The sequence below is a fragment of the Hyla sarda genome, chromosome 7 (assembly GCF_029499605.1).
Source record: "Hyla sarda isolate aHylSar1 chromosome 7, aHylSar1.hap1, whole genome shotgun sequence".
Classification (NCBI taxonomy): Eukaryota; Metazoa; Chordata; class Amphibia; order Anura; family Hylidae; genus Hyla; species Hyla sarda.
In genome coordinates, this window is record NC_079195.1 from 200,380,332 (window position 1) to 200,394,037 (window position 13,706).

Genomic DNA, 13,706 nt, shown 5'->3' on the forward strand with positions numbered 1-13,706 from the left:
TAGCAATCAAATGATTGCTATAGATAGCCCCCTATGGGGACATAAAAAGTGTAAAAAAAAAAAAAAAAAGTTGAAAATCCCCTCCCCCAATAAAAATTGTCAGTTTTTCCCATTTTTACCCCCAAAAAGCGTAAATGTTTTTTTATAAACATATTTGGTACCGCCGCATGCGTAAATGTCCAAACTATCAAAATATAATGTTAATGATCACGTATAAACAGCTATCCGGTAGCGCTGTCTGCTTCAGGTGCTGCCGGATAGCTGTTTACGGTGCCCCGTGTACTCCGGTGATGGTCTCCTACCTGTCCTCAGGGCTCCGGACCGTCCTCTTCGGCATCCCCTCCATCGTCGTCATCACTTCGCCGCGCACGCCGTCCCGTAATCCAATAGGAGTGACGGCGACGCGAGAGCGACCTACCCGGGCCGCAGAGACGGTCCGGAGCGGCGGGGACGCGGCGACAGCGATGACCAGCGGTGACGGGTCCGGAGCGGGGACAGGTGAGTATAACTTCCTATACTTTACATTGCACGGATCCCTCAACATACGATGGTTTCAACAAACGATGGTTCATTTGGAACGGATTACCATCGTATGTTGAGGGACCACTGTATACGGAAAAATGAAAAAGTTATAGGTGGTCAAAATAGGACGATTTTAGATTACTGATTTTGTACAAAAAAGTTTTAGATTTTTTTTTAAGCGGTACAAAAATATAAAAGTATCTAGCCGTGGGTATCATTTTAATCGTATTGACCCACAGAATAAAGAACACATGTCATTTTTACCGTAAAGTGTATATAGTGTGAAAACAAAACCCTCCAAAATGTGCAAAGTTGTGTTTTTCATAAAAATTTCCTCCCTAAAAAAAGAATTTTTTGGGTTCACCGTACATTTTATGGTAAAATGAGAGGTTTCGTTACAAAGTACAATTGGTCACGCAAAAAAACAAGCCCTTATATGGGTCTGTAGATGGAAATATAAAAGAGTTATGGATTTTAGAAGGCGAGGAGGAAAAAAACGAAAAATGAAAAAATAAAATTGGCCTGGTCCTTAAGGGGAAATCCGGTACTTAAAGGGGTATTCCAGGAATTTTATTCAACTATGCTACAGGGGCTGTAAAGTTAGTGTAGTTCATAATATAGTGTCTGTTCCTGTGTGTGACGGGTTTCTCACAATTCTTCTGTGATTTTCACCCCAATATCTATTTTTAACAGCATACAAAATTACTGTTGTCTCAGATTTTTCCCAGGTTGCAATGCGGCCGAGACCTGACTCACTAGTCAGCTGATGACAGGGAGCCTGTCTGCTTCAATGGGTGGAGGGCTCAATCTGCAACTAATGCAACAGCTGTAGGCACCCTGATTGAAAACCACAGGTCTTTTGAATGGATGCAGCTAATTTATGTTTCAATGGGTGTGGTGGCTGATGTGTGGGAGGGAGAAAAATAGAATTATGGGATTTGTAGGCAAAAGAAGAAAACACAAACAGGAAATTCCAGTTCACAAAAAGCTAGCCACAGCGTTATGGTAATCTCACAACATGGCCATTTAGCCCCAAGACAAGCGCAGATCCTTCCTAAGCATGTCCATTACTGTCTGCCAGGTATGTACTAAAATCACCTTATGGTGGATAACCCCTTTAACAACTCAGCCCATATCCATAAGTGTCTGATCGTGGGGGGTCCGACCTCTGCCCCCCCCATTCCCCCGAAATCTCCTGCCCGGCACCCTGTCTCTGAGCTCTCTTGACTACCACATAGAGCGGTGTCCGATATGCCCTCTCCATGCATCGCTATGGTAGAGCCAGAGATAAAGTGCTCCTGTTTCTCTGGCTCCCATAGAGATGCATTGTTGGTGCGTGTTGACAACTGCCTCAGTGGCCGCACTGGGCAGGAGATCACGGGGGTCCCAGCAGTCGGACCTCACCTGATAAGACACTCATACCCCTATCCTGTGGATAGGGGATACGTTGTTGAGTACTGGAGTTCCCCTTTAAATTTCTAAGTAAGACTGGACTCCTAAGCCTTAATGGGGTACTCCGGTGGAGAACTTTTTATTTTTTATTTTTTTTTAAATCAACTGGTGCCAGAAAGTTAAACAGATTTATAAATTACTTCTATTAAAAAAAATCTTACTCCTTTCAGTACTTATCAGCTGCTGTATGATACAGAGGAAATTCTTTTCTTTTTGAATTTCTTTTTTGTCTTGTCCACAGTGCTCTCTGCTGACACCTCTGTCCATGTCAGGAACTGTCCAGAGCAGCATAGGTTTGCTATGGGGATTTTCTACTGCTCTGGACAGTTCCTGATACGGGCATCAGATGCCAGCAAAGAGCACTGTGGACAGGAAAAAAAAAAAGACATTAAAAAAAGAAAAGAACTTCCTCTGGAGCATACAGCTGCTAAAAAGTACTGGAAGGGTAAAGATTTCTTAATAGAAGTAATTTACAAATCTGTTTAACTTTCTGGCACCAGTTGATTTAAAAAATAAATAAAATAAATAAAATAATAAATTATTAATTATTATTATTATTATTATTATTATTATTATTATTATTATTATTATTATTATTATTATGTTTTCCACCCCAGTACCCCTTTAAAAGTATTTTAACTAATAATGCACAACTTATACTGAATCTTTTCCCACAAAGTTATATATCCATTTGCTCAGCATATCATGATCTCTAACATTATGGCGACTCCAGAGCATTTTCATGGTTACAGATTCCCTGTAAATAATAAGAAGAATAACTGCATACTTAGAAATGGGGCTTGGCAGTCAACATTATGTGGCACATACCTGCACCACGAGGATGCGTCCATTATCAGCTTGTATGTAGAGAGTCCAGGATGATGTCATGAAGTTCTGCGCAGAATCCATCATGTCACTCCAGAAAGCTCTTACCATTGTCAGAGGAAAGAGGATGTGTATCCGCGGCATCATATCAGAGAGCTGCAATAAGAACCCCAAATAAAGAATTACTACTATCACTACATCATCACAACTAAAGTTAAATGGCAACCACTTTAAAATACATAAAGGACATACCCTTTGGTTTAGGCATCCCTATTGGCTGCACATTGGGACAAGGCGGCCATTGAGAGGAAGTCCATTACATCTAATGCATCCTTTCTCAACCAGGGTGCTTCTCGCTGTTGCAAAACTACAACTCCCAGCATGCCCGGACAGCCAAAGGCTGTCCGGGCATGCTGGGAGTTGTAGTTTTGCAACTGCAGGACACACCCTAATAAGAAAACACTGCCCTATGGGACTCTTAAAAAGGGGTACTACTGTGGAAAAAGTCTTCTATTAAATTACTTCTATTAAAAAATCTTAATCCTTCCAGTATTTATTAGCTGCTGAATACTACAGAGGAAATTATTTTCTTTTTGGAACACAGAGATCACGAGCACAGTGCTCTCTGCTGACACCTCTGTCCATTTTAAGAACTGTCCAGAGTAGGAGAAAATCCCCATAGCCAACATATGCTGCTCTGGACAGTTCCTAAAATGGACAGAGATGTCAGCAGAGAGCACTGTGTTCCAAAAAGAAAAGAATTTCCTCTGTAGTATTCAGCAGCTAATAAGTACTGGAAGGATTAAGATTTTTTTTTAATAGAAGTAATTTACATTACATAGCAATTTTTGTTTAACTTTCTGGCACCAGTTGATTTAAAAATAAATAAATAAATAAAATAAATAACTGGAGTACCCCTTTAATGATAGCTCTATGGAGCATCGCTCCTTAATTAAACTGTCCAGGAATGCTGGGAGTCGTAGTTTTGCAACTGCTGGAGGCACCCTGGTTGGCAAACACAGCTTTATGGGACTTCCAACAATTGCCAAGGACAGTACTTAGCTCCCCATAGAGCAGCGCTCCGCAATTCGGCTGTCTAGGAATGCTGGGAGTTGTGCTGACACAAGGGGATGCAGCCGTACAGCGTGTGCACAGTGTAGGACAATGTTCCCCAACTAGGGTGCCTTCCAGCTGTTGCAAAACTACAACTCCCAGCATGCACGCTAGGAATTGTACTTTTGCAACAGCTGGATGCACTTTTGTTGGGAAACACTAGTGTAATACATGGACAGTAGAGATGAGCGAACTTACAGTAAATTCGATTCGTCACGAACTTCTCAGCTCGGCGGTTGCTGACTTTTCCTGCATAAATTAGTTCAGCTTTCCGGTGCTCCAGTGGGCTGGAAAAGGTGGATACAGTCCTAGGAGACTCTTTCCTAGGAATGTATTCACCTTTTCCAGCCCACCGGAGTACCTGAACGCTGAACTAATTTACGCAGGAAAAGTCATCAACTGCCGAGCCGAGAAGTTCGTGACGAATCGAATTTACTGTAAGTTCGCTCATCTCTAATGGACAGCTCTGTTTTGGCTCACACAGTTACTATATTGACCCAACAGGGCAGGGGATGTCTTCGTGGGATAGCCCTTTGCAACATGGGAATGTACGCACCTTTTCTTGTCGTTTTTCAGCAAAAGGCAGCTGACTGTGACATCCCAAGATACAGGCATACTGCTCACTGGACTGGGGGTAAGCTTCCGTGCAAGCTGCAGAGGAATATATATTTAAAAAAAAAAAACAAAAAAACAGCATTAGGAACTTAAAGTGGTACTAAAGTGGAGAAATGAACTGGTGCCAGAAAGTTAAACAGATTTGTAAATTACTTCTATTAAAAAAAATCTTTATCCTTCCAGTACTTCTTAGCAGCTGTATGCTACAGAGGAAATTCTTTGATTTTTGAATTTCTTTTTTGTCTCGTCCATAGTGCTCTCTGCTGACACCTCTGTCCATGTCAGGAACTGTCCAGAGTAGCATAGGGATTTTCTCCTGCTCTGGACAGTTCCTGATACGGTCATCAGGTGTCAGCAGAGAGCACTGTGGACAAGATAAACAAGAAATTCAAAAAGAAAAAAAATTTCCTCTCTAATATACAGCTGCTAATAAGTCCTGGAAGGATAAACATTTTTTAATAGAAGTAAATTTACAAATCTGTTTAACTTTCTGGCGTTATTGGATTTAAAAAAAAAAAAAAATAATAAATGTTTTCCACCGGAGTACCTCTTTAAACTTAAACTAAATGTAACAAATTATTTTTTTTCCCTTTACAAAACAGTGAAACAGTTGTTATTTTGTCATCCTGAATGTTTTTACCCCGCAGACAAGAGGAGTGGTGCCTTAGGAGTGGACAGCAATAGATTTTACACAGCGCCATACGGTAATTATTGCTAAATATTTAAATGGGTCACCAAACCTCAGTCCCTTTATGGAAAATACTTTATCTTGGGACCATAAATAGACAATGAGAGAGGGAGACATGTCCTGTCCTAAGACTAGACAAATACCGCAATCACTATACTCACCAGTTTAGATAGGATTTACACCAGATCAGCACAATGGGCTTGGTTATATAATGGTACTTAAAGGGGTACTCCGTCCCTAGACATCTTATCCCCTATCCAAAGAATAGGGGATAAGATGTCAGATCGCCGCGGTCCCGTTGCTGGGGAGCCCTGGGATCCCCGCTGCGGCACTGCGCTATCATTACAGCACAGAGCGAGTTAGCTCTGCACGTAATGACGGGCAATACAGGGGTCGGAGCATCGTTACGTCACGGCTCCGCCCCTCGTGATGTCACGACCCGCCCCTTTCAATACAAGTCTATGGGAAGGGGCGTGGCGGTCGTCACGCCCCCTCCCATAGACTTGCATTAAGGGGAGGGGCCGTGATGTCACAAGGGGCGGAGCCATGATGTAACACTGCTCAGTCCCCCGTATCGCCCGTCATTACGCACAGAGCGAACTCGCTCTGTGCTGTAATGATAGTGCGGTGCCGCAGAGGCTATCCCGGGGCTCCCCAGCAGCGGCACCGCGGCGATCTGACATCTTATCCCCTATCCAAAGGATAGGGGATAAGATGTCAGATCGCGGGGGTCCCGCTGCTGGGAAACCCCGTGATCTCGGATGTGGCACCCCTGACATCCGGTGCACGGAGCAAATTTTAATCAGTGCTGGATGACTGGCTATGCGGGGCGGAGGCTTGTGACATCACGGGCACGTTTGTTTAGAGCATCGAGTGCACTGCCAGAGGCTTGTGACGTCACGGTCGCGCCCCCTCAATGCAAGTCTATGGGAGGGGGCGTGACGGCCATTACGCCCCCCTCCCATAGACTTGCATTGAGGGGGCGTAGTCTTGACGTCACGAGCGGGGCGCGACTTTGACGTCACAAGCCTCTGGCGCTGCACTCAACGTTCTAAATGAATGCCGGGTGCAGCAGGGAGATCGCGGGGGGTCTCTTTTGGAAAGGGTATAAGATGTCTAGGGGCGGAGTACCCCTTTAATGATAGTTGGGATGTCCACTGTTATGGAGGACGAGGGTCTGTAAGCCCCATGGGGGAGATTTATCAAAACCTGTGCAGAGGAAAACTTGCCCACAGCAACCAATCAGCTCGCTTCTTTCATTGTCATGAAGGCCTGTGAAAAATGAAAGAAGCGATCTGATTGGTTGCTATAGGCAACTGGACAACTTTTCCTCTGCACAGGTTTTGCTAAATCTCCCCCCATGTTTCTAGCCACAGAGGTGAATGGCATAGTTGGAAACCGCAAAATATAAGCTAAACAAATGGGATTGGGGAATCTGCATTATAATAGGACAGTGTTTCCCAACCAGGCTGCCTCCAGCTGTTGCAAAACTACAACTCCCAGCATGCCCGGACAGCCTTGCTGTCCGGGCATGCTGGGAGTTGTAGTTTTGCAACAGCTGGAGGCCCCGTGGTTGGGAAACACTGGTCTAATACATAGAGGAGTCATAGACTAGATATGAACGCTCAGCTGAGCAATTGTGTACGGGGGGGATTGGGAGAGTAGGTGGGCTCTCACAAAATGGGCCTTCTTCTCTTTAGGGGCCCAAATTGTACATACAGGGAGAGATTTATCAAAACCTGTGCAGAAGAAAAGTTGCCGAGTTGCCCATAGCAACCAATCAGATCGCTCCTTTCATTTTTAACAAGGCCTCTGCAAAATGAAAGAAGCGATCTGATTGGTTGCTATGGGCAACTGGGCAACTTTTCCTCTGGACAGGTTTTGATAAATCTCCCCCTACAGTGTGTGCACGGCAATGAGCCATGAACAACCAAACAATGAACGAGGTCGATGTGCTCTCAGATAGAAAGTACTAGAAGTTAGATAAGTCCAAGTCATGGACAACATTGTGGGGGTTTTATATGCCACTCCTGCTGGTGTCTCACAGCTCCAAGACTCCATTAGGCTGCATTCACACCGTATACTACGGTTTTAGGTCCGGTCCGAAACCGGATACGGGTCAAAACTGAGCCGACCGGAGTCACCGTTTGACTCCGGTCGGCTCATTAAAGTAAATGGAGTCAGGGGCTGACCCGGCTGGGGTACGGGAGCGCCCGATTTTCCCCTCCCCCAGCCGGATCTGGCACCCGTATGTACAAAACAGCCTTAGATAAAAGAGACTAATCAGTGTGTGAAGGCATCCCCATAGGGTATTGTAGAAGAGCTTTAAAAGGGGCACTCCGGTGGAAAACAATTTAATTTTAAATCCACTGGTGCCAGAAAGTTATACAGATTTGTAAATTACTTCTATTAAAAAAAAATCTTAATCCTTCCAGTACTTATTAGCTGCTGTATACTACAGAGAAAGTTCTTCTATTTTTGAATTACCTTTCTGTCTGTCCACAGTGCTCTCTGCTGACACCTCGGTTCATGTCAGGAAAAAATCCCCATAGCAAACCTCTCCTGCTCTGGACAGTTCCTGACATGGACAGAGGTGTCAGCAGAGAGCACAGTGGACAGACAAAAGAAATTCAAAAAGAAAATAACTTTCTCTGTAGTATACAGCAGCTGATAAGTACTGGAAGGATTAAGATTTTTTTTTAAATAGAAGTAATTTACAAATCTGTATAACTTTCTGACACCAGTTGATTTCAAATAAAATGTTTTCCACCAGAGTACCCCTTTAAGGGTCTATTCACATGTACAGTATTTGATGTGCAGGGTTTGAAGCTGTAAAATATTGCTGTGTTCAGTCATCTCGTTTACATTTAAACCTGCAGTTTCAAATTCTGCGCATCAAATATGAACAGGATACTGTACGCGTGGATGGACCCTAAGGGAATATTACAGGATTTTTTTTCTTTGTTCTTCGTTGCTTCTATTACCTCGTGCGCCGCTTTATCCTGTTTTCATGCACAGGACCCACACCCGGAAGTGCTGTAGTGCAAGTCTTTTTATTTTACTGTTGTCTCTGACTTTTCCCAGCATTCCATGTGCCAGAAACAATATCACATGTCAATGTCATCATTCACATGGTCTCAAGGGGGCGTGGCTATGCTGCAGTGGGTGAATGGATAGCATGGTGGATTTACTGAAGTAATGCTATCCAACCACTGCAGCACAGCTACACCCCCTGGAGACCATGTGACAGTATTACACAGTATTATAACTTGGCATCATGGGCTCAAAGGCTGAAAAAAAAAAAAAAAAAAAATATATATATATATATATATATAGAATAACCCCCTTTAACTATAGATCATGATGAATGCAGAACAACATAAAAAAACTAGAAACACAACTTGGACAATTATAACTACAGTATATGCATCCTGTACGTTACCTGATTCACATTCCGTCTTTGTCTTGTTCAGGTCATCTCCTTCTTCAGCAAATTGACAAATGGAGAAAAGGCGGCAGCCTCTATGACAGGCGAACAGCTCCTCCTCCTCGAGAGAAAGATCATAAGAAACGGCTTAAAGGGTTACTCCGGAGGAAAACATTTTTTTTTAAATGAACTGGTGCCAGAAAGTTCATCAGATTAGTAAATTACTTCTATTAAAAAATATTTAACCTTCCAGTACCTATTAGCAGCTGTATGCTAAAGAGGAAATTCTATTCTTCTTGAATTTCTTTTTTGTCTTGTCCACAGTGCTCTCTGCTGACACCTCTGTCTGTGTCCCGAACAGTCCAGAGCAGCATAGGTTTGCTATGGGGATTTGCTCCTGCTCTGGACAGTTCCTGATACGGGCATCAGGTGTCAGCAGAGAGCACTGTGGACAAGACAAAAATGAAATTCAAGAAAAGAATTTCCTCTGTAGCATACAGCTGCTAATAAGTACTGGAAGGGTAAAGATTTTTTAATAGAAGTAATTTACAATTCTTCCAATCACTAAAGATACCCGGCACTAGTCCTTGACCATGTATGACGCTCACCTTCAAGCAGATCCCAAAAATTCAGTTATCGGTTGTGCTCACAGCAGTAATATGACAGGTAACAAAATGTAGCCCCGAAACACACCCCTGTCAAGCGTCTTACCGCACTGATGTTCACGAGCCACTGAATAAAGAAGTATTTATCAGCTAAGTGGTGAGTGCCCTGCGTCTTTTCTTTTCTTGGAGGAAGCTAATTTACAATTCTGTTTAACTTTCTGGCACCAGTTGATTTAAAAAAAAATATATATATATATATAAAAGTTTTCCACCGGAGTACCCCTTTAATGCCATGTTCACACGGTGCAATTTCCTTGAGGTATTATGCTGAATAATTTCCCACAGACATTTCGCTGCAGCGGATTTCAATGGGATTCTGCTGCACTGTTCACACTGCAGATTTTCTGCACCAGAAGTTTCTGCCACGGAAGTTCACATCACATTTCTGTCCTAACGGCCGCCAGATTAAAGGGGTACTCCTCTGCTCAGCGTTTGGAACAAAATGTTCCTAATGCTTAGAGCCAGCGCTGGGAGCTCGTGACATCATAGCCCCGCCCCTCATGATATAACGCCCCGCCCCCTCAATGCAAGTCTATGGGAGGGGGCGTGACGTCATATGGGGGGGGGGGGGGGCGCTATGATGTCACGAGCTCCCAGCGCCGGCTCAAAGCATTCGGAACATTTTGTTCCAAACGCTGAGCAGTGGAGTAATCATTTAATGAAATGTGCAGAACGTCCGCACGTGTTTTCCGTGCAAACAATCAGCACATTTCCTGCCGTGTGAACCCGGCCTTAGTCTTATCGACCCAAACTATGATCCCTATAATGTTCTGGTGCAGTGATCTGCAACCATTGGCTGGGAACTGATGCATAACTGCGGACAACTGCAGACTGTCAGGGCATGCTGGGAGCTGTAGTTCTGCAACAGCTGGAGGCACCCTGGTTGGAAAACACTGGGATAATATTTGGGGGCCTCTTGAATCTCAACCCAACAGATGATGTTGGGGAAAAGCAGGATCAGGCTTGTTAAATTTGTCTTTCTTTCCTCTCGCAATTGAAAACACATGCACTCTTTGCTGAACCGAGCATGCATGTGTACAGAAGAATCAGGACTGCCAAAGGCTGTCTGGGAATGCTGGGCATTGTAGTGTAGTAGGTGACCATACACCTAAAATCAGTCCCGATTCTCTTGCACACATGCATGCTCAGCATGGTCAAGAGTGCAGGTGTTTTTAATTGGGAGAGAAATACATGCCCGATTATGCTTTTCAATAACATCATCTATTTAGGGAGAGTCAAAGGACCACCATACACAAAATTAAAAACCAGTGCACTTCCAGCTGTTGCAAAACTACAACCCCCAGCATGCCTGGACAGCCACAGGCAAGTGCTTTAAAACCAGTGTGCCTCCAGCGGTTGCAAAACTACAAACCCCAGCATGCCTGGACAGCCAAAGGCTGTCCAGGCATGCTGGGGGTTGCACGTTTTGCAACAGCTGGAGGCGCACCAGTTGGAAAAAAACTGCTTTAGACTTTTCTCCAATGTGCATGGGGACCTAAAATTACCTTTTAAATCCATATGGGTACATTGACTTGCTCGGCATATACACTATCATATTTTATACCATTAACGCCAAGCTGACGCCACCCACCTTTCTGCAATCCTGAAGGCAAATCTGTCTTGATATGGGCTACAACCCGTGGCAAAATTACAACTCCCATCATGCCCCCACAGCCTTTGGCTGTCATTCTGCAGCAGTATACCCTTCCAAACAATTCTATGGGAAGTAATAGAAGGTTGCACTGCATCAGGGTTGCCCAACCCGTGGCCGTCAGGGCATGATGGGAGTTGTGGTTTTGCAACAACTGTAGAGCCACAGGTTAGTGAACACTAGCTAAGGAAGATGGGGAATAGCTGCTGCCAGTGCATGATGGGAGTTGTAGTTTTGCACAATATAAGGAACACTACCATAGGAATGTGTGGATCAGCTGATGTTAGTTTATGATGGAAGTTGTAGTTTTGCACAAGTTGGAGAACATCCAAATAGAGCAGTGCTTCCCAACCAGGGTGCCTCCAGCTGTTGCAAAACTACAACTCCCAGCATGCCTGGACAGCCTTTGGCTGTCCAGGCATGGAGTTGTAGTTTTGCAATAGCTGTAGGCACCCTGGTTGGAAAACACTGCAATAGGAAGATGGGTATAAGCTGCTGTCAGTGCACAATGGGACTTTTGCACTAGTTGATGAACACTACCATAGCGAGATAGATATAGGCTGCTGTCAGGGCATGATGGGAGTTGTAGTTTTGCACAAATTAAAGAGCACTACCATAGGAATGTGTAGGTAAGCTGCTGTTAGTTTATGATGGAAGTTGTAGTTTTCCACATGTTGGAGAACATCCCCATAGGAAGATGGGTATAAGCTGCTGTCAGAGCATGATATGAGTTGTAGTTTAGCACGAGTTGATGAACACGACCATAGGGAGATTGGTATAGGCTGCTGTCAGAGCATTATGGGAGTTGTAGTTCAGCACTAGTTGATGAACACGACCATAGGGAGATGGGTATAGGCTGCTGTCAGGGCATTATGGGAGTTGTAGTTTAGCACTAGTTGATGAACACGACCATAGGGAGATGGGTATAGGCTGCTGTCAGGGCATTATGGGAGTTGTAGTTTAGCACTAGTTGATGAACACGACCATAGGGAGATGGGTATAGGCTGCTGTCAGAGCATTATGGGAGTAATCGCTTTGTAACAGCTGGAGAGCCACAGGTTAGGGCTCGTTCACACAGCCGTTTGCTCCCGTCAAAAAATGCCCGTTATGCAGCCCTTCTGCTAATTTTGCAAACGGGTTGTAAAGGGCTGTAATCGGATCCCATTGATCTCAATAGGATTTTTTTTTTTACAGTCCTTTATAACCCATTTGTACCCGTTATGTTTGGAACCCGTTGTTTTTGACGGCCAAAAGACATGCACAATTTTTTGGGCTGTCAAAAATAAGGGGTCTTTTAAATTTGACATTGAAGTCTATGGAAAACGGGTTACAAACCGGTTACCCATTAATGTACCCATTTGTCTCCATTAATTTCAATCCATTTTTGACCTTTTTCTTCTGAGCATGCTCAGTTAAAGGGGTAATCCAGGAAAAAAAAATTTTTTATATCAACTGGCTCCAGAAAGTTAAACAGATTTGTAAATAAGTTCTATAAAAAAAATCTTAATCCTTCCAATAATTATCAGCTGCTGAAGTTGAGTTGTTGTTTTCTGTCTGGCAACAGTGCTCTCTGCTGACATCTCTGCTTGTCTCGGGAACTGCAGAGAGTAGAAGAGATTTGCTATGGGGATTTGCTTCTATTCTGGACAGTTCCCGAGACACGTATCATCAGAGAGCACTTAGACAGAAAAGAACAACTCAACTTCAGCAGCTCATAAGTACTGAAAGGATTAAGATTTTTTAATAGAAGTAATTTAACTTTCTGGAGCCAGTTTATACTGTATATAAAAAAAATTTAACCGGTGAATATCGAGAAGGGGAACCAACGGCTGTGTGAACCTAGCCTAAACGATGACTTAGGGCAGTGTTTCTCAACCAGGGTGCCTCCAGCTGTGGCAAAACTACAACTCCCAGCATGCCCGGACAGCCAAAGGCTGTCCTGGCATGCTGGGAGTTGTAGTTTTGCCACAGCTGGAGGCACCCTGGTTGGGAAACACTGACTTAGGCTGCATTCACATCTCGTTTTTGCAATACGGCTCCCGTTTCCCATGTCTGTACAAAAAACGTATGTCTCCAAACCGGACCGAAACGTATGCAACCGTATATATGCCTCCTCACGTTTTTAAAATATATACGGTTTGAAAACGGATGTCCCTTTGCATTCGTTTTAATACGTTTTCCTTGGGGGAAAAAAAACGGATACGGTTTTTTGTTTGTCAACATTTTAAATAAAGTTCTTTTTTTTTCTTTATTGAATTTCCCCCAAAAAATAAAAAAAACAAACAGAATTGTGCAAACCGGATGTAACTGTACGGATGCACATACGGTTCAATACGGTTACCATAGAACTCCATTTTAAAATAACCGTATACAGGTTGGATACGGTTTTTCATCCGGACTTCAAACCGTAGTAGACTACGGTTTTGTGTGCGGAAAAAACCTGCATACAACCGTAAATGAAGCAAAACGTACGCAACCGGATGCTGCGGTTGTCAATGTAATGTCTATGCATATGGTTTGGAATACGGTTCAATGCGTTTTTTTTTTTGTTTTTTTTTTTTTTCTGAAACCGGATACGGCAACCGTATTGCAAAAACGAGATGTGAATGCAGCCTAAGGAAGATGGGAATGAACTACTGTCAGTGCATGATGGGAGTTGTAGTACTGCAATGTCTTTATAATCGCAGGTTGGAGGACATTGCCAAAGGAACATAGGGATAACTTGCTGTCATGATGGGAGTTGTAGTA

The 13,706-nt window shown here is 43.6% G+C and overlaps 1 protein-coding gene across 3 annotated transcripts in view; it reads right to left on the minus strand.

The window, feature by feature from the left end:
- The window catches only part of TMEM59 (transmembrane protein 59), a 36,247-nt gene that overhangs the window by 21,972 nt on the left and 569 nt on the right, over positions 1-13,706 (minus strand). For 2 of the 3 annotated variants that reach the window (XR_008846593.1, XM_056532158.1), the window contains exons 2-4: positions 8,658-8,763; positions 4,469-4,563; positions 2,803-2,955 (exon numbers count right to left, since the gene is read on the minus strand). Coding sequence is in view for 2 of the 3 variants with exons in the window: in XM_056532158.1 (XP_056388133.1) it covers positions 2,803-2,955; positions 4,469-4,563; positions 8,658-8,763 (354 nt within the window). In the remaining variant the exon portion in view is untranslated. The remainder of the gene's footprint in view (positions 1-2,802; positions 2,956-4,468; positions 4,564-8,657; positions 8,764-13,706) is intronic. The other variant, XM_056532159.1, reaches the window with a different exon arrangement.